The 18,658-nt window shown below is 43.6% G+C and overlaps 1 protein-coding gene across 4 annotated transcripts in view; it reads right to left on the bottom strand.

The window, feature by feature from the left end:
* The window catches only part of SEMA3F (semaphorin 3F), a 917,803-nt gene that overhangs the window by 289,227 nt on the left and 609,918 nt on the right, over positions 1–18,658 (bottom strand). For all 4 annotated transcript variants that reach the window (XM_033925950.1, XM_033925947.1, XM_033925948.1 and 1 more), the window contains 3 exons: positions 14,525–14,639; positions 14,113–14,182; positions 13,158–13,302 (listed from right to left, as the gene is read on the bottom strand). In XM_033925950.1, the coding sequence (XP_033781841.1) occupies positions 13,158–13,302; positions 14,113–14,182; positions 14,525–14,639 (330 nt within the window). The remainder of the gene's footprint in view (positions 1–13,157; positions 13,303–14,112; positions 14,183–14,524; positions 14,640–18,658) is intronic.

Raw genomic sequence — 18,658 nt, 5'->3', positions numbered from 1 at the left:
ATTTAAGTTTTGTCAGGATGTTTCTCTGCGTTAGCAAATAATCCCAAACCAATAATCAAAAACAGCAAATTGTCCCAGAGTACAAGTCTTTCTCAAAACTTAGGCTGTTGGCTCCAGCCCATACTTAGTCTATACAATGAGAAAGAACATTCAAAACACAAAGTCTTTGAATTTGACTATTGCAGCACTAGTCAGAGCTACGGCTGTGACTATTCCAGCAGCTTGAATACTGGTCAGGCAGTGCGCTTCACGTAGTGACAAACTGCCAAAAAGGTCCACTATCCCACCACTAAATTACATGAGGCGAACCCCCACTACCTGGGCTGGCTACAGTCCTTTTCTCTCAAAAGAGAAACACAAAAAAACCACATTCAAATAAGTCCTTTAAATCTTCTGGAGCTCTTAGTTTCCTAAAGCTCCTACAGGGCTTAACATAAACTTGGAAGTCCTTCCTACAGTAAGGTCACAGCTACTCACTCAGATTCCACGAGCGGCTTGCCTTCCATGTAGCAAACTTCCATGGGAAGAATCTCATTCACTGGTGCAGCAGTTGGATCCAGGTCAATTTCCATAGTCAGAGGTTCCTCATTCACACTGAAAGGTGCTTCTTCTCCAGCTTCCACCAGCTCCATACATTCCGGTGGTTGACCGCTATCAGGATCTCCCAGCCCTGGGCACTACTGCCTGTTCTCTGCCTCTCCTCCTTTTAACTGACTCTTCAGGAGCTTTGTTCTCTGAGCAAACAGTTTGCAGCCCCGCCCTCAACCCTCAGGTGAGAAGGATTTCCTGTCAGCAACCCTAAAGATGAGAGGGGGATGGGCACCCTGCACCTGTGCTCTCTGACTCCCTCTAAAGTTCAAGGAAGAAACAGCATCAGGAGGATCAAAAAGAGGTTTCCTTGAATCACTGGGGGAAGGGTTTGCCTTTAAACCAGACTCTGTTCTGGGGACACGCCTAGCAGGCATAGGCTGCGTACCACAACTGCCATAACCGAGATGTGGAGGACTGCAAGAAAAAATGGAGAGCCATTAAAAGGGAGGTCCGAGCTAAGGTGGGCAACCGGCCTCCAAATGCTGACATGGCAGACCTCGGCCCCAATGAGCAGCTGGTGCTCACCTTTGTGTCACCAACCTCCACCTAAGGTGTGGGCACACAAGACACATCAGCTGCCACACCTGCATAGCCTTCTGGTATGTACTTGTCTTAATCCCCAGTCTCACAGCTATGTCCCATATTGAGAGACCTCTCTTTCATCCTTCTTCTCCTACTCCTCTAATGGGGCAGTGAGTACACCTGCTCTTCAAACCTTTACATAACTCCTGTTTGGTACTGCTCCATGTGCTGGTGCCAGAGCATTGAATTAGATTTTATACTGACAGTTTGGAACATCTGCTTTGATCAGCAGGTGTGCTCAGGCAAGGTGTCTGCACATACACTCCTTCCATCCCCTTCATAATGTCACCAACACACCGCCCTATGGTAGCTGGGTATGTAGTCACACACTTTTGGGATGCATGTTACTGCCAACTCATCTCACCTATACACAGGTAGCGCACCTGGAGGGAGGAGGACAAACTGTGGTATGCTGTGACTTCCATATGTGCTTTTCCCCTATGCAGATGGCAGCTCCAAAGAGGATCAGGCAGGATGTAGTGCCATCGATGCATTAACTGTGCAGGGGCAGTAGGATGAGGCAGATGTGCAGGCAGCTGCAACACTCAGCCGGCAGGAGCCTGATGAGTCCCAGGACACCCAAACACAGGAACCTGCCAATGGGGGTGAGGACCTGCTCATTCTCCCACCGCCGTAGCAGTTTGCCGATATGGCTGCAGATACTGAGGAGGGCAGTGAGGGAGCATAGCCTGGCCTCTGGAGGGCACCCAGTCACCAGCGTCGCCACCTACTTAGACTGGCCCAGAAGCTACTGGGGCACAATTTGAGCCTGGAGGAATATCGGCAGCAGAAGCTCCAGCTGCTGAGACAGGGTGTGGAGGCAAAATAGTCATTGGAGGCCCAACGGGAGACCAATGAACTTCTGAGGCAGCTTTTGCATGCCAACACTGTCATCATTGCAGAGCTGGAAGGCCTCCACATGAGCTCAGATCTAGGAACCGTCCTCCTTCCACAAGCCAGCATCAGGTGCCTGCACTACCCTCCAGCACTGGCTCAGTGGCAACAGGACGCAAAGCCACGGAGAAAAGAAACCACCCCCAATATTGGGGCCTGTTCCATGCCTGTCTTCCTCCACTCCAAAAAAATGGCCAGCTTTTGTACAGCAAAACACTGACTCCAGCAGTGATAGTGTTAGCTCAGACACTGATGTGGCCCCAGTTGGTCAAGAAGCTTCATCTCTATCTAGAGGGAGAGCTGGGAGGGCTGTCAGGGGCCGTGGGAGACCACATGGGAAAGGGAAGGGGAGGTAGGTAAGGGGCTTGTGTTGTTGGGGTATTTGGGTGGGGGTGGGATTGGTGAGGATGTGTGTATGTAGGGGTGGTGTTTTGCACAAAATTTGGGAAAATAAAGGTTTTTGTTCAAAAGAACCTATTAAGAACATAAGAACATAAGCATTGCTCCTGCTGGGTCAGATGGACTGCATCTGAGCGTGGCGGGAACAAGACTTCTAACAAACAACGTCAAGAGAGGAATAGAACAGGTTTTAAACTAAAAAGAAGGGGAAAGCCGACAGTCAACCTAGCGTCGACGATTCGGAAGAAGGTATCCCGTGAAGATACCAAGGGGAAAAAAGGCTGGGAAGAAACAAGGGACAAATTACAGGAGTCGATTAACACAGAAGAGGAAGTTAGAAAGAGTGTAACAAAAGAGAAGACACTAAAGACCGAAGCACAGGGAAAGGAAGTGAAGACAACAAAATGCCAGGACCTAAATTGCATATATACTAATGCAAGGAGCCTAAGAAACAAAATGGGGGAACTAGAAGCCGTGGCCAATGCAGAGGACATAGATATCATTGGAATCTCTGAAACATGGTGGAATGAGGAAAGCAAATGGGATAAAGCACTGCCGGGGTACAAGCTCTATCGCCAGGACAGGTCAGGACAGAAAGGAGGTGGAATAGCCCTATACATAAAAGAAAGCATACAATCAACGAGAATGGACACAACAGAGATGACCAACAAGCTGGAATCGCTATGGGTTAAAATACCGGGTAGGAATGGACATGAAATAAAGATGGGCCTATACTATCGTCCACCCGGGCAAACCGGAGATATCAATAGAGAAATGGAAGCCGAGATGAAGCGAGAATGCAAAAGCAGTTACACAGTTATTGTGGGAGACTTCAACTACCCCGGGATAGACTGAAATCTTGGAAGCTCAAGGTGTGCTAGGGAGACAGAATTCCTGGAGGCTACAAAAGATTGCTTCATGGAGCAGATTGTTAGAGAACCGACGAGAGGAAATGCCACTCTGGATCTAATTCTAAATGGGTTAATGGGCCCTGCAAAGGAAGTGGAAGTAGTGGGACCATTGGGTAACAGTGATCATAATATGATCAAGTTCAAAGTTGAAGTAGGAATACCGAAAGGAAAGAGAACCATAGCGACAACTTTCAACTTCAGGAAAGGAAACTACGAAGCAATGAGGGAAATGGTAAGGAAGAAACTTAGAAAACTTCCAAAAATGGCAAACGGTAAACCATGCCTGGTCTTTTTTCAAGGACATGGTGAGCGGGGCGCAAAATCTGTACATCCCCAGATTCAGAAAGGGGAGCAAAAAGAGTCGAACAAAAGACCCGGTATGGCTGACTAAAATAGTGAAGGAAGCGATAGGCAATAAGAAAAATTCATTCAGGAAATGGAAAAAGGACAAAACTGAGGGGAACTGGAAGGAGCACAGGAAGTATCAAAAAGAATGTCACCATGTTGTTCGAAAAGCCATAAGAGAGTATGAAGAGAGGCTAGCCAGGGAGGCACGAAATTTCAAACCGTTCTTCAGATATGTCAAAGGGAAACAGCCAGCTAGGGAGGAGGTGGGACCGCTGGACGCCGGAGACAGGAAGGGAGTAGTGAAGGAGGAGAAAGAAGTCGCAGAAAGACTTAACATGTTCTTTTCCTCTGTATTTACGAACGAAGACACAACCAACATACCGGAACCTGAGCAATTCTTCAATGGAAATCAAGCAGAAAAATTAACATCCATGGAAGTGAGCCTTGAAGATGTGCGCAGGCAGATAGAAAAACTAAAAACTGACAAATCCCCGGGTCCGGACGGAATCCATCCAAGGGTTCTGAAGGAATTAAAGGAGGAAATAGCGGAACTATTGCAGCAAGTTTGCAACCTATCCCTGAAAACAGGCGTAATCCCAGAGGATTGGAAGATAGCCAACATCATGCCCATCTTTAAAAAGGGATCAAGAGGTGACCAGGGAAATTACAGACCGGTGAGTCTGACCTCGGTTCCAGGGAAAATGGTGGAAGCACTGATAAAAGAAAACATTGATAAACATTTGGAAAGAAACGAACTTCTGATACCAAGCCAACATGATTTCTGCAGGGGGAGATCGTGCTTAACTAACTTATTGCACTTCTCCGGAACTTGGAGGTGAGGAGGATGGCAGTTTGAGTGCAGAGCTCCTCTCCCTGGACAATCTGCCTGCTTTTAAATATCAGCAGCAGTGGGAGATCAATTGCTTTTACACCTAAGCAGCAACGGGACCAACCCACCAAAAACCCACAGTCCTGGTCCTGCAAAAATATGAGCTCCACCCTCCCTGCAGTTCGCTAGGAAAATCAACTGCTTTTACACCTAAGCAGCAGCAGGACCAGCCACCACTACCAAGAGCCCTTTGCCCCGATCCAGCCAGGCATGTGAGCTCCTCCCTCTGCAGTCCATTGGAGAGATCAATCTACCTGCTTTTAAATATCAGCAACAGTGGGAAATCAACTGCTTTTACACCTCAGCAGCAGCGGAACTATCCGCAACTACCAAGAGCACACAGACCCGATCCAGCCAAGAGTATGAGCTCCACCTCCCCCTGCAGTCCACTAGGAAGATCAACTGTTTTTTACACCTAAGCAGCAACAGGACCAGCCACCACTGCTGAGAGCCCTTTGCCCTGATCCAGCCAAACAAGTAAGCTCTTCCCCCAGCATTCCGTTGGAAAAATCAATATGCTTGCTTTTAAATATTATCAGAAGTAGGAGATCAACTGCTTTTACACCTAAGCAGCCTATAATAGGAGCCCTTGCCCCGATCCAACCAGGCATGTGAGCTCCTCCCCCTATATCCCGTTTAAGAGATCAATCTACCTGCTTTAAATATCAGCAGCAGTAGAAAAACAACTGCTTTTACATACAAGCAGCAGCGAGACCTACCGCAACCACCAAGAGCCCACAGACCCGATCCTGCCAGGAGTGTGAACTCCTACCCCCTGCAGTCCATTGGAGAGATCAATCTGCCTGCTTTTAAATATCAGCAGCAGTGGAGATCAACTGCTTTTACACCTAAGCAGCAACGAGACCAGCCACAACCACCGAGAGCACACAGACCCGATCCTACCAAGAGTGTGAACTCTTCCCCCCATGCAATCCGCTAAGAAGATCGACTGTCGGCTCCGGGCGGCTTTCCCGCAGAGGAGAGAATCCTGCATTCACCATGGGCCTCATCTGGGGCAGCCTCCTTGGAGCGGCTGGGGCACGGGCAGTGTGTCTAGGAGGGAATGCATGGATGGGAGAGCATCGCAGGGGAGGAGACATAGGCATCCTGGGACTATCTGCCAAGTCTCTTCCCTGAAGAAGCCCTTTCTGGAAACGTCAATCGCTCCTCCTAAACTTACTTGCTCCACTTCATCACTGACGCTGAAACCGTGGATTGAAGACAAAGTTTTATTTTATTTTTCTTTCCAGCTTATGATTTATCTTTAATCTTATCTATTGTTTTGCCTTTTGTCTTTGTTATGTTCTATTTCTATCATTTAAATTTCTCCAGAATTCTACTGTTCAACGGCTCCCCCTTCTGCTTCTATTCCTTTCTCTCCTCTCTTCTACCTTCCAAAGTATTTAGATCAATGCTGTCTTGTTAAAATGTTTATTTTATTTTTATTTTTCCTCTAACTCTACTTTTCACTTCTCTATTACCCTCCAGGTATTAGATTGTGAGCCTTCGGGACAGTAAGGGAATTTTTCAAGTACCTTTCTTATTTCTAATCTTAATGTATATTTTCTGTAAACCGCTTAGAACCTAACGGATGTAGCGGTATATAAGAAATAAATTACATTACATTACATTACATTCTTCGAAGGAATCAACAAATGGATGGACAAAGGAGACCCCATAGACATCATATACCTTGATTTCCAAAAAGCCTTTGACAAGGTGCCTCACGAGCATCTACTCCGGAAACTGAAGAACCATGGGGTGGACGGAGACGTACATAGATGGATCAGAAATTGGTTGGCGGGTAGGAAACAGAGGGTAGGGGTGAAGGGCCATTACTCGGACTGGAGGAGGGTCATGAGTGGTGTTCCGCAGGGCTCGGTGCTCGGGCCGTTACTATTTAATATATTCATAAATGATCTAGAAACAGGGACGATGTGTGGAAATAATAAAATTTGCGGACGAAACCAAACTATTTAGTGGAGCTCGGACTAAAGATGACTGCGAAGAATTGCAAAGGGACCTGAACAAACTAGAGGAATGGGCGACGAGATGGCAGATGAAGTTCAACGTTGAGAAATGTAAAGTATTGCATGTGGGAAGCAGAAACCCGAGGTACAACTATATGATGGGAGGGATGTTATTGACTGAGAGTACCCAAGAAAGGGACTTGGGGATAATGGTGGACATGACAATGAAGCCAACGGCACAGTGTGCTGCGGCCGCTAAGAAAGTGAATAGAATGCTAGGTATAATCAAGAAGGGTATTACAACCAGGACGAAAGAAGTTATCCTGCCGTTGTATTGGGCGATGGTGCGCCCGCATCTGGAATACTGCGTCCAATATTGGTCGCCGTACCTTAAGAAGGATATGGCGTTACTCGAGAGGGTTCAGAGGAGAGCGACGCGTCTGATAAAAGGGATGGAAAACCTTTCATACGCTGAGAGACTGGAGAAACTGAGTCTCTTTTCCCTGGAGAAGAGGAGACTTAGAGGGGATATGACAGAGACTTATAAGATCATGAAGGGCATAGAGAGAGTAGAAAAGGAAAGATTCTTCAAACTTTCAAATAATAAAAGAACAAGAGGGCATTCGGAAAAGTTGAAAGGGGACAGATTCAAAACAAATGCTAGGAAGTTCTTCTTTACCCAACGTGTGGTGGACACCTGGAATGCGCTTCCAGAGGACGTAATAGGGCAGAGTACGGTACTGGGGTTTAAGAAAGGATTGGACAGTTTCCTCCTGGAAAAGGGGATAGAAGGGTATAAATCAGTGGTTCCCAAACCTGTCCTGAAGGACCCCCAGCCAGTCAGGTTTTCAAGATATCCCTAATGAATATGCATGAGAGAGATTTGCATACCTGTCACTTCCATTATATGCAAATCTCTCTCATGTATATTCATTAGGGATATCTTGAAAACCTGACTGGCTGGGGGTCCCCCAGGACAGGTTTGGGAACCACTGGTATAAATAGAGGATTACAGCACAGGTCCTGGACCTGTTGGGCCACCGCGTGAGCGGACTGCTGGGCACAATGGACCTTGGGTCTAACCCAGCAGAGGCATTGCTTATGTTTTTATGTTTTTATGGGTCCATCGTGCCCGGCAGTCCGCTCCCGCGGCGGCCCTCCAGGTCCATGACCTGTAAGTGCTCCTTACCTAAAACGTTCATATCCTAGTCGTTTAATATCCTGTAAAGTAACCCTCTATCTGTACCCTGCATTCCCCTTCTCTTTCAGGAAATCACCAAGTCCCTTTTTGAACCCCAGTATTGTACTCTGTCCTATCACCTCTCCTGGAAGCGCGTTCCAGGTGTCCACCACCCACCTTGCATTCATTTTGAATCTGTCTCCTCTCAGTTTTTCTGAATGGCCTATTGTTTTTATTGTCCCCGCTAGACTGAAGAATCTGTCCCTGTCCGTGCTGTTTATCAGCTTCAGCTTATCTACACTGAAGCTCACAATAGTGTGTGGTGTTTTTGCAGTCCAGTTAAGTGACACTGAACTGATGGAAGGGTTAGTGGGGTTTTAAGGCCTCGGTTATATGGCACTGAAGCTGACAATAGTGTGGGGTGTTCTTGCAGTCCAGTTAAGTGGCACTGAACTGCTATACTGTCAGGTGTCTAGAGTACAGCATCCATTTCACAGGAAGTGGGTCTGTATTAAACGGTGCCTGGTGTTGACCCCTTTCTGGAAGGCACTCTGCTCGGCTCTGTGCTTTGGGGATGCGTTTGCGTACTGCAAGGTTATACAACATGCAGCATGCCACGAAGATCTGAGCCACCTTCTCAGGCTTGTACAGCAGCTGACCCCCCAATCGATCCAGGCATTGAAATCGTTTTTTTAACTGGCCAAAGGTCCGCTCGATGATGCTCCTGGTGGCTCTGTGACGGCGATTGTATTCCTCCTCAGCTGGAGTGTGAGGGTGGACAATTGGAGTCATAAGCCACATTCGCTGAGGATACCCCCTGTCACCTATGAGAGATAGAGAAACAGAGAGAGAGGGAACAATGATGAGTGGAAGTGATTTGCAGGTGCAGGAAGAGAGTGTTGGGGTGGGGGGGAACAGGGTAGTCGTGTCCCTGAGGTGCTTACCAAGAAGCCAACTGCCATTGAATTCCCCCTAGGTTGCTCTCCTGTGGAGGCCAGAATGCTGGAGGATGTAGCGTTGTGTGTCAAGCCAGGGTATCTGGCACACACATCCAAGATCTCTCCCTGTGGATTGCACACCACCTGCATATTCATTGAGTGGTAAGCCTTTCTATTCCTGTAACTGGCCTCATTTGCCCAAGGGGGTCTGAGGGCAATTTGGGTGCTGTCTACCACATGGAGGGGAATTGTGCCACATTGTAGAACTGCCTCATACTGCCCTTTAGGGCCTGGGGAGTGGTGGGGAGGGAGATGTAGTCTTGGGTGTGGGTTAGGAAGGAACAAAGAAATTTGGTGAGGCGATTTGAAATGGCAGGCTTAGTGAAGCCAGTGTTGGCTGCCAGGACAGACTGGAAGCTCCCAGTTGTCAGGAAAGTGAGGCTGCTGTTACTTTTAAATGCACTGGGATTGGGTAATTGCACCGAGTGCAGGCCTGTAGCAGGGGGTGCAATTGGAGGCAGAGATCCTGTATGGTGGCTTTGTCGAAGCAGGATCGCTCCAGGCACTGCTGGTCTGTCAGGTCAAGGAAGCAGGAGCGAGGTCTAAAGACCCTCCTGCGGTGGGCTCGGTGATGGCGTCTCTCATGCTCCTGCTCCTCTTCCTGCAGAAGGATTTCTGCCACAACCAACGCATTGAGCCCTTCCTTTGCCCACTGAGGTGCAGGCCATTACCACCTGCCAAAGAAAGCAGAGCTCATTAGAGTCTAAACAGGCCCCAGCCAGGCAGTCACCCTCACCCCTCACCCCCCCAGGGATTAAGCCAGGTGGTGAAACAGAGCACTCACTCCTGTGCAGCTCCTGCCACACAATAGAGACCACAGTGAATGAGAAGGATGAAATAGATGGAAGATAAAGAGCTGGTGATGCCGATAGGAGGTAAATGGGATGAGAGGGTTTTTTGCAGAGGTCAGTGAAATGTGGGGAAACAAATGGCAGTGAGAAAATAAGTAGGGAGGTTCAGATAGAGATGGTCAGAGTGAGGGGCTACACACACGAAAGTACACACTCTTCCATTACCTGTACAGAGGACAGCGCACACTCAGGAACAGCTTAGATGTTGTGGAAGTAGGTCTAAGTGGAAACGCTACTTAGAACGCACAGAGCAAATTGATTTCGTTTTGGTTACTGTATTTGTTCGTTTGGGGCCTAAACCCGCCCTCAGAACGCCCCCTTGTTGTACGACTTACGCGGCGTAGGACGTACAGCTGGTTGACTTTGGATTATGGTTGCTTGTACGTTTTGCCGGGTAAAACATCCAAACTCCGACTTGAGCAGTTTTTTAGACGTCTTTGCTTTTTGATCATGAACCCCTAAACCTTCAAATTATAAATTGATCAAACAGCTGGGTTTGTATTAATTTTCTAAAAGTAAGATAAGAAGGCACATGCATAAAGATATTACTCAACCAGTCATTCATTCTGCCAGCTTGAAAAGCAAGGGTTCTATCAAAAAATCTTTTATACCTACAAGCTTTTACTGCTGGAAAAGTGAACAAATGAGTTCGACGTGTAGATCTGTTAGAACAGTCCAAGGGAAAATGTGAAACTAGGTAGGCAGGTGCCATACCAAATAGTGATTTAAAACTGATACAAATAAATTTAAATAAAATCCTTGCCTCGATTGGCAACCAATGCAATTTTTTAAAATAAGGACTAATATGTTCCCATTTTTTCAAATCAAAAATCAGTCGAACTGCTGAGTTTTGAACAATTCAAAGTCTATTAAGGGTTTTCTTGCAAATTCCCAAATAAATAATATTACAATAGTCCAGCATACTTAGGACTCCTTTTATGAAGGTGCGCTAGCGTTTTTAGCGCACGCACCAGATTAGCGAATGCACTAGCCAAAAAACTACCGCCTGCTCAAGAGGAGGTGGTAGCGGCTAGCGCATGCTATTCTGATCGTTAAGGCCCTAACACGCCTTTGTAAAAGGATCCCTTAGCATGGAAGACTGAACCAACAAACGGAATGAAAATGCATCAAAATATTTTTTTATGGTTCGAAGTTTCCATAAAACCGAAAAACATTTTTTAACTAATTGATCAGTATGTTCTTCTAAAGTAAGATGTCAAGCCAAAGTCACACCCAAAATTTTTATTGGATCGACTATAGGGAAATCTTGACCATTCAAGAATATCGATACTTCCTTAATTTTGTCATTGGGATTTGCCATAAAATCTTAGTTTTATCGGGATTAAGTTTTAGTTTAAAATTCATCATCCATTGTCCAATATGGCTTAGAATGGAAGATAAATGGTTTATAATCTCAGGTGTCAAGTTGGTAAGGGGAATAACTAAGGCAATATCATCCAAATAAATATAAAATTTCACTTTTAAAACTATGCAGCAGGTTCCCTAGTGAATCAAGATAAACGTTAAACAACGTAGGAGATAAGGGAGAACCATGAGGAACTCTACAAGGGTTTGTCCAGTAATGTGAAGACTTATCTTCACCATAAACTTGATAAGATCTTTTTGTTAAAAATCCCTGAAACCATTTTAAAACATTATCAGAAATTCCTATGGATTCCAGACAATCGATCATAATTACGTGATCAACTAAGTCAAAAGCACTACTCAAATCTAGTTGCAAAACCAATGCACTTGTGCCTTGACTAAATAGGCACAAGAGAAAATCTAACAACAAGGTAATAACTGTTTCATTCTAAAACCAGTTTGGAAACCCGACTGATTGTCCTGCAATATACTAAATTTTTCCAAATATGTTACTAGCTCTTGGTTAATCAAGTCCTCCATCAGCTTAATAAACAAAGGAATGCTAGCAATTGGTCGATAATTGGATGTCAAAGAGATAGATTCCTTAGGATTTTTTATAATGGGTGTAATACCTCAGGGAATGTACCACTCTGTAGTAAAAAAAAAAAATCCAATCGTACAGCTTAGCTTTAAAAGTGATAGGAGCAACTTTCATAATATTAGACGGACAATTCAAATTTGTATATTTATGATAAAATTTACAAAATTGATGCCAATTGGGAATAGTAAAAGTATACCAATGCATATCTACCCTAGGGTTCTCAATGCATTGGGCAACAGAAAAATTCAGGTGATTGTTAGCAGGAACTGATAATTTGGATCTTAAATTATGAATTTTGTTGTCAAAAAACTCGGCCAAAGCATCCGCAGATGGAGGGGAGTCAGAAGTTGAACAGGAACATCTCTTTGTGTCATAAAGATTATTGACCAATTTGAAAAGATTTTTACTATTAAAGTTTGGCATACCAATTTTTGGGGCATAAAAATGCGTACGTTTCTCTATAATTAATTTTTTTATAATCCTTTAATTTTTGTCTCCAATTCAACCTACCTTCATTATCTCATGATTTTAGCTATATTCTTTCCAGTTTGCGTAGTTCCCGTTTCACTATTCCCAATTGCCAAAACACAGCCCGTGCTGGGTCTAGATTCCAGTGCTTGTCTGTTTACAATTTGAAATAAAGCAGGGCTGCCCAAGTCCGGTCCTCGAAATCTACTGGCAGGCCAGGTTTTCAGGATATCCACAATGAACATGCACGAGAGAGATTTGCATACCAAGAAGGCAGTACAGGCAAATCTTTCTCATGCATACTCAATGTGGATATCCTGAAAACCTGGCCTGCCAGTAGATCTCGAGGACCAGGTTTTCAGGATATCCACATTGAGTATGCATGAGAAAGATTTGCCTGTACTGCCTTCTTGGTATGCAAATCTCTCTCGTGCATGTTCATTGTGGATATCCTGAAAACCTGGCCTGCCAGTAGATTTCGAGGACCGGACTTGGGCAGCCCTGCTTTATTTCAAATTGTAAACAGACTTGGGCAGCCCTGAAATAAAGTATACTGCATTTTAAAACTCCTGTGTCCAAGGACTGGCTCTACTTTGTGGACACGTGTTATTGCCACAGCTCACCTTCATAACTGCCCCACTTAATGTGCTGAAGAGTACATGTTTTCTCAAACTTAGGGCATCTGCACTAACTTTGTTTTTTACCAGCTTAGTTCTGGGTTAAGTCTTTGAAGATATATCCCGTTGTTCTTAATAGAATGGTAATCAGTACGCATCTTCCTTGTAGCCGTTATTTGCTGCTGGGTATTGGATTGGAACTAACAATCTCCTGTGATTCCTCTAGAACAGCAATAATGTAAGTCACAGATATCACCAGTGTTACAAAGAACAGCACAGACAGTATTTGTGGTACCTGTACATGGGTAGGACATTCTGTACTTTATATATTTCTTTGAAAACATTTATATTATGTTTAATCGAAACAAGACTGTTCAGAACAGATGACATGATAACTTCCATAATACAAAATAAGTGAAACAGCCTAAAATTATAGTCTTCTGGTTATGGCTCTGGAGCTACACGACTGTGGTGCTCTGGAAGTAATACTTACAGTGCCTGGGCGAGGGTAAGGTATTTTGCCTGTATATGGCATCCATTGGTAGTTGGGACCTTCCTTGTGAGCAAAGGGGCCATTGAAGACCATGCGGATATCAGCCATGGAGTACACGCATACAGCCGAGCCTTTGAACACTGACCTGAATAAGAATGGAAACAAATTTCAAGTTAACAATAGCTGAATTTTGTGCCTAATCGTTTTACTGGGATGCTGGGGATCAAAGCAAAAACGCAAAAGATGGAGGTAGTCAGATGCACTAATTAATTCTTCCATTTGTCTATCTGTTTTACGAGGGCAATGCGAAAAATAGATCTTGTAAGATTGTGTGGAAAATAGCTCTTATAAATTTGAGAGAGAACACTTATGCACTGGGAGCAACTGTACAAGTCTACTTTGTTGCCTTTTTAGTTGATTTTTTTTTGTTTGGACTGGGACTCAAATGGAACTTGATTACTTAATTCAATATCTGAATTCTGTCAATGAACATTTACAGTTTTGCATGAAATATCATCAACATGGTCTACCAGTGATGTCAGCTGGCAGAATGGCTGCATGATTCTGAAGCTCTGGGTTAAGATACACTAACCCCCTATTTTACGAAACTGCGATAGCAATTTCTAGCGCGGGGAGCCATGCTGAATGGCCCATTAAGCGCGGCTCCCCGCACTAGAAACTGCGATAGCAGTTTCGTAAAAGGAGGCATTAAACCCTCAATGTTAGTATGGTAAACCCCCTCAGGAGGCTACACTGAGAACTATGACTTACTTACTAACCAACCTATATCATGTCAGCGATAAAACATACTTATCTCCTAGCAGCATAACACTGATTAAGTATTTTTTGTTATCCATCGGTGCCCTTTTGAGGCTCTCGTTCCTCCCAGGTCATAAAACCTTGTATGTATGTGTATTAAAGGTTTGGCAGCTGTAAAGTTGCCCTGTGAGCTCACCCGGAAGAGGAGAAGACAGCATAAATGAGCGGGTTCTTCAGATCCTGGCTCTGCTGAATGAAGACATCCTCTGAAAAAGTAAAAAAAAAAAAAAAAAAATCAACAGACATACTCTGTATAGTCCCTCCCCAGTCACCAGAGAAATATTCCAGTCTCATGGGATATGTTTCACTCTGTCTTTGCCCCCTCACCCTGGGAGATACCCCATTCTATACATCTACTCCTCCTGCTGATAAAAAAAAAAAGTGTGACATGTCCCAAGACATAAACTCTTCTCTGTCTTCCCAAGATATATACTAATCTATGGACCCAGGTCATGTTGGGACACACTTCTCCCCTTTCCTCAGGGAGTTGATATATTTTCTGCAACCTCTCCCACCCGTAAGTGCTCTCATGTACATAGTGCACTTACGGAGCTCATCAAAATAAGTCTCGATGCCATCAGCCCCTGGCACTGAGCAGATTAGCCGCGCCTTCAGAAATGTGCTCCACTTATTCACCAGACAGCAGTGTCCACCATCATCATTCTACAACAGAGCAAAGAGAGGGCTTCTTAGTCAGAGAACCAAGGTAAGCAGGAGGATGCAAGGCTGTGAATTACTGCAGCAAGTAGGATTTAGTATTAACACAGTACCTGATACTAGTATTATATGTATATATACGAAGAGTGATTGATTATGGTATAAATGTGTCTGTCTGTATGGAAAAACCATCTCAAATGCTCTCTCTGAATTGTAACACCATTACAGAAGCTCAAGTAAACTGCTCTGAATTGACTCCCTAGTCATTTGTAGTGGTTTAGAAGCTTTCAACCAACAATGTGAGGGAGATATGGATCTGCATTTCATAATACTAGAAGGAAGGTATAACAGAGGTGCCAGCACTGTGATGAAAAAGAATACATATTGGATATGAGGGAAGAGTCCAAGTTTTGCATCAAAGTGTTGTGGACAGAGTGTATACATGCTAGGGTGCAAGGAATTTGTCAGGGCTATGGGGAGAATGTTTAGATACTGGGTATAAGAGAAGTGTTTAGACTCTGTATCGATATTTTAGGAAAGGCATATACAGTGTTTTGTAAAAGTCTTTCTCTCTCTCTGTACATTCTTCACATTCTGATTTTTAAGAAATACACTTCAATGGCATTAAACTAGGAGTTTGCTTCATTGCATAAGCTATACTTTGAAGGGATAATTTTATAAAGCTTGATTTGCATGGAAAAAGAGCTGTTAACTTGCATAATGTTAGACACATAAAAAGTATGCACGTTTAAAGATCGTACATATTTTTAAGTGGAACTGCAGGTGTACGAGTATACTATTTATAATATAGGTTAATAAAATATGCTTAAAGGGGCTTCTTTTTCAAATTTTGACATAACTGACCTTTTACAGAATTACCCCCTCAATATGAAAAAAAGAGTTTTGGCACAGGAATAAGCTAAAGTAAATTAAACTTGCTTTGATGAGCGAAATTAATCACAGAGTTCAAAACTGACAAAAAATGAACTGAGTTTTGGAAAGATGCTCTTTAAATACTTGCTGTGAGGGAGTCAGGGATTCTCCCTCACGAGTGATGTGGTTATATCGGTGGGCAGTAGAGGGCGCTGGCAAATTAGTGGGTAAACTTTAGAGTCCAGAATGCATTGAGCTCTGTAGTTCAGAGTAGAGAATGACACGGTGAAAAAATTGGTCCCCGTCACCGCCCCGTCCCCGTCTCACCATCCTCTGCACCGCCCCGTCACCGCCATTCCCTTCACCGCCCCGTCACCGCCACCGCCATCCCTTTCACTGCCCCGTCACCGTCACTGCAGCATGCATAAAAGCCTCAAACAGGTATGATTTTATATACTTATCTTTATTAACGTATAAAGGAAACATTCTTTACAACTTAGTTAACTATACAAAAACAAAACACAACCTGTACTTTTAATTGTCCTTATTTTTTAACCCGTGGATGAACAACAAATCATCCACAATCTCTGGATTCAGTCTAGTTCTCCTTTCTTCCACAGTCCTTCCTGCAATAGAGAATGCCCTCTCTGAAGATGTGCTGGTAGTATCCCTCGTGCAACTTTTGCTAATTTTGGCCAGCATTCTTGCTTATTTCTCCAAAATCTTAAAACATCAGCATCTAAATCAGTAGAACAAAGATAGCTATCCACCTCATTAACAGCAGCCTTCTGAGGTGATAATGTTTCAAAAAAGTCACTCAGGAAACCAACGGTTGCATCTATTTTCCTTTTTTTGGAGGGACCTGGCCCTGGGAGTTCATCCACTGTGTCGATCTCTGGAAGTGTTGAATGTTGGTCCAGTTTTGAAGTTGAGGGGTCTTCCATTTCAATCTCTTCGTACAACCTCTTTAAAGATACGATTGCCTGTGTTTTTTCATCTTCTGGGAAGATAACTGCATTATTTTTCAGACATGGGTGTAACAGAGAAGCAATGCTGTGTAATGGATAAACTGGGAAATAAGTGGTGAGTAACTGTTCCAAATGTTTCTTTATGGAAGCAATAATTGATGAATCCGTCGCAGTAACAGTTAGATGTTTGAACAACTGAGCACGTGTTGGAAGGACATTGCAGAGGGTAGGTGTTTTATCAGCAGACAAGGTAGATGTAGCTTCATTAAAGTTTCGCAAGACACAAATTGTGTCATTTAATAGTGCTTCATTCAAATCCAAAAGCAGCCTCTGCAGTTTTTTATCCCTATACTCACTAGCCAGTTCTTTAAGATGTGGTAGGTTTTGAGATACCGATTCCAGCATTTTATAGATGCTATTCCATCTTGTTGGAACAGCCTGTTTAAGGCTAGTCTCTAGCTTGTGATGCATTTTTGAATGCTTGACATGTGCGACGGTGTCTTTTGCAAGATTAATCAGCACACTTACATCGGCAATAGGAGAATCTAAGTCGTCATTATGCTTCAATCCATGAACCAACACAAGATTCAAATTGTGGCCTGCGCATGATAGCCACTGTTGTTCTTTGAAGGCAGCCTTAACATTAGCCCCATTGTCAGTGATATAGACATTGTTCTGACGATAAGCACCAAACTCTTCCAAGATTTCCCTCACAGTTGATCGAATGTTAGCTGCAGTGTGCTTATCAAGCAGAGTTCTGGTGGCAAGAATTCTTCCGTGGAGATGAAAATTGTCGTCTACATAGTGTAGAGTCACGGTTATGTATGGCATACCAGTTCCATCTTCAGTCCACAGATCAGTTGTAATGCCAAATTTATTTTGCCGAACCAACACCTCAGACAATGCAGCCTTTTCTTTTTCAGCAATTGCTGAAATATGTCTGGACACTGTTCTTGCAGAGGGGAGTACTTGATCAGAAGAAACTTGACCATATTTTGCACCAATGAAAATCAACATGTCAGCAAGGCGAGCGAATCCTATTCCCTCGACCACAGAAAAAGGTCTGATGTCCATGGCGCACATCGAAGCAACTGCATCAGTAACGTCTGCTTTCGCTGCTGTAGGCAAGGTACTTCTGCTGTTGTCTTCCTTCGGATTCTCTTTGTGTAAAAAGTCCTTGATGCTTTTCGTCACTGCAGTATACTTTTGCCCATTACAGATTGCTGCGTGTGATTTCAGGCCACTGGTACCATCACGCGACCTCCACCTCAAAGCTGACTTGCACTTCTTGCACATGGCGAAACCGCTGTATTGACCATCCACGTTGATGATAAGAAATAACTTCCACACCGGACTAGCCCCATTATTTTCCATGAGAGACAATCGATCGCTGTTTGTTACGATGAGATTCAGCACGGTACTTTTATTCATGATAGTCTAGAAATAAAACAAAAAAAATGACCAAATAAACAAAAAAAGCAATACCAAAAATAGCAGCAAATTACAAACTGTTACAATGGATTGATTGAATTCATTGCAGCAGTTTGCTTCAGTCATTGTCTTACATATAAATACTCACCTTTGCAGAATGACAATACTTCTTTCAATGATAATGTTTTCTGAAAGATGACAGTATCTTTCCTAGGACCGACATGAAAAAAGGAAGTATGGTTATGAGACTGTGTAACACACTAAAAGACTAAACAGCACATTTTAATTTCTTAATCATTTAGAAAGCATAAAGTTGATATACATGCTGGCAGCACCAAAAAAATAAAAATAAAAAACAAACAAACCATATGATAATCAATATGTACTACTACCAATCGTGGAGAAAATGGAAGATGGAAAATAGAGAATGACACGGGGACATCCTTGACCTCCATCCCCATCATAATAGTAAATAGTACTAATTGTAATTCATTTATCATGTACACTACTGTATATAATATTAATTCAATAAGGTAACCACAAAATTAAACAACCTCTGAAACAACTATAGAAAAATAGACTGATATAAATTCTCAAAACTGACACATTTTTATCACTAAATTTAAAATAGTTATTTTTCATACAATTTTTCAATCACTAATCTTCCACCACCCCTGGGGCTAGCAATGCACAGACATAAAACTACACAATCTTACATGCGAAGGGGTTGGAAATAAAATAATCTTATTGGCT

Source organism: Geotrypetes seraphini, chromosome 17 (assembly GCF_902459505.1).
Source record: "Geotrypetes seraphini chromosome 17, aGeoSer1.1, whole genome shotgun sequence".
Lineage (NCBI taxonomy): Eukaryota > Metazoa > Chordata > Amphibia > Gymnophiona > Dermophiidae > Geotrypetes > Geotrypetes seraphini.
Note: the sequence above shows the minus strand (reverse complement) of the source record. Positions and strands in the feature narration are given on the sequence as shown.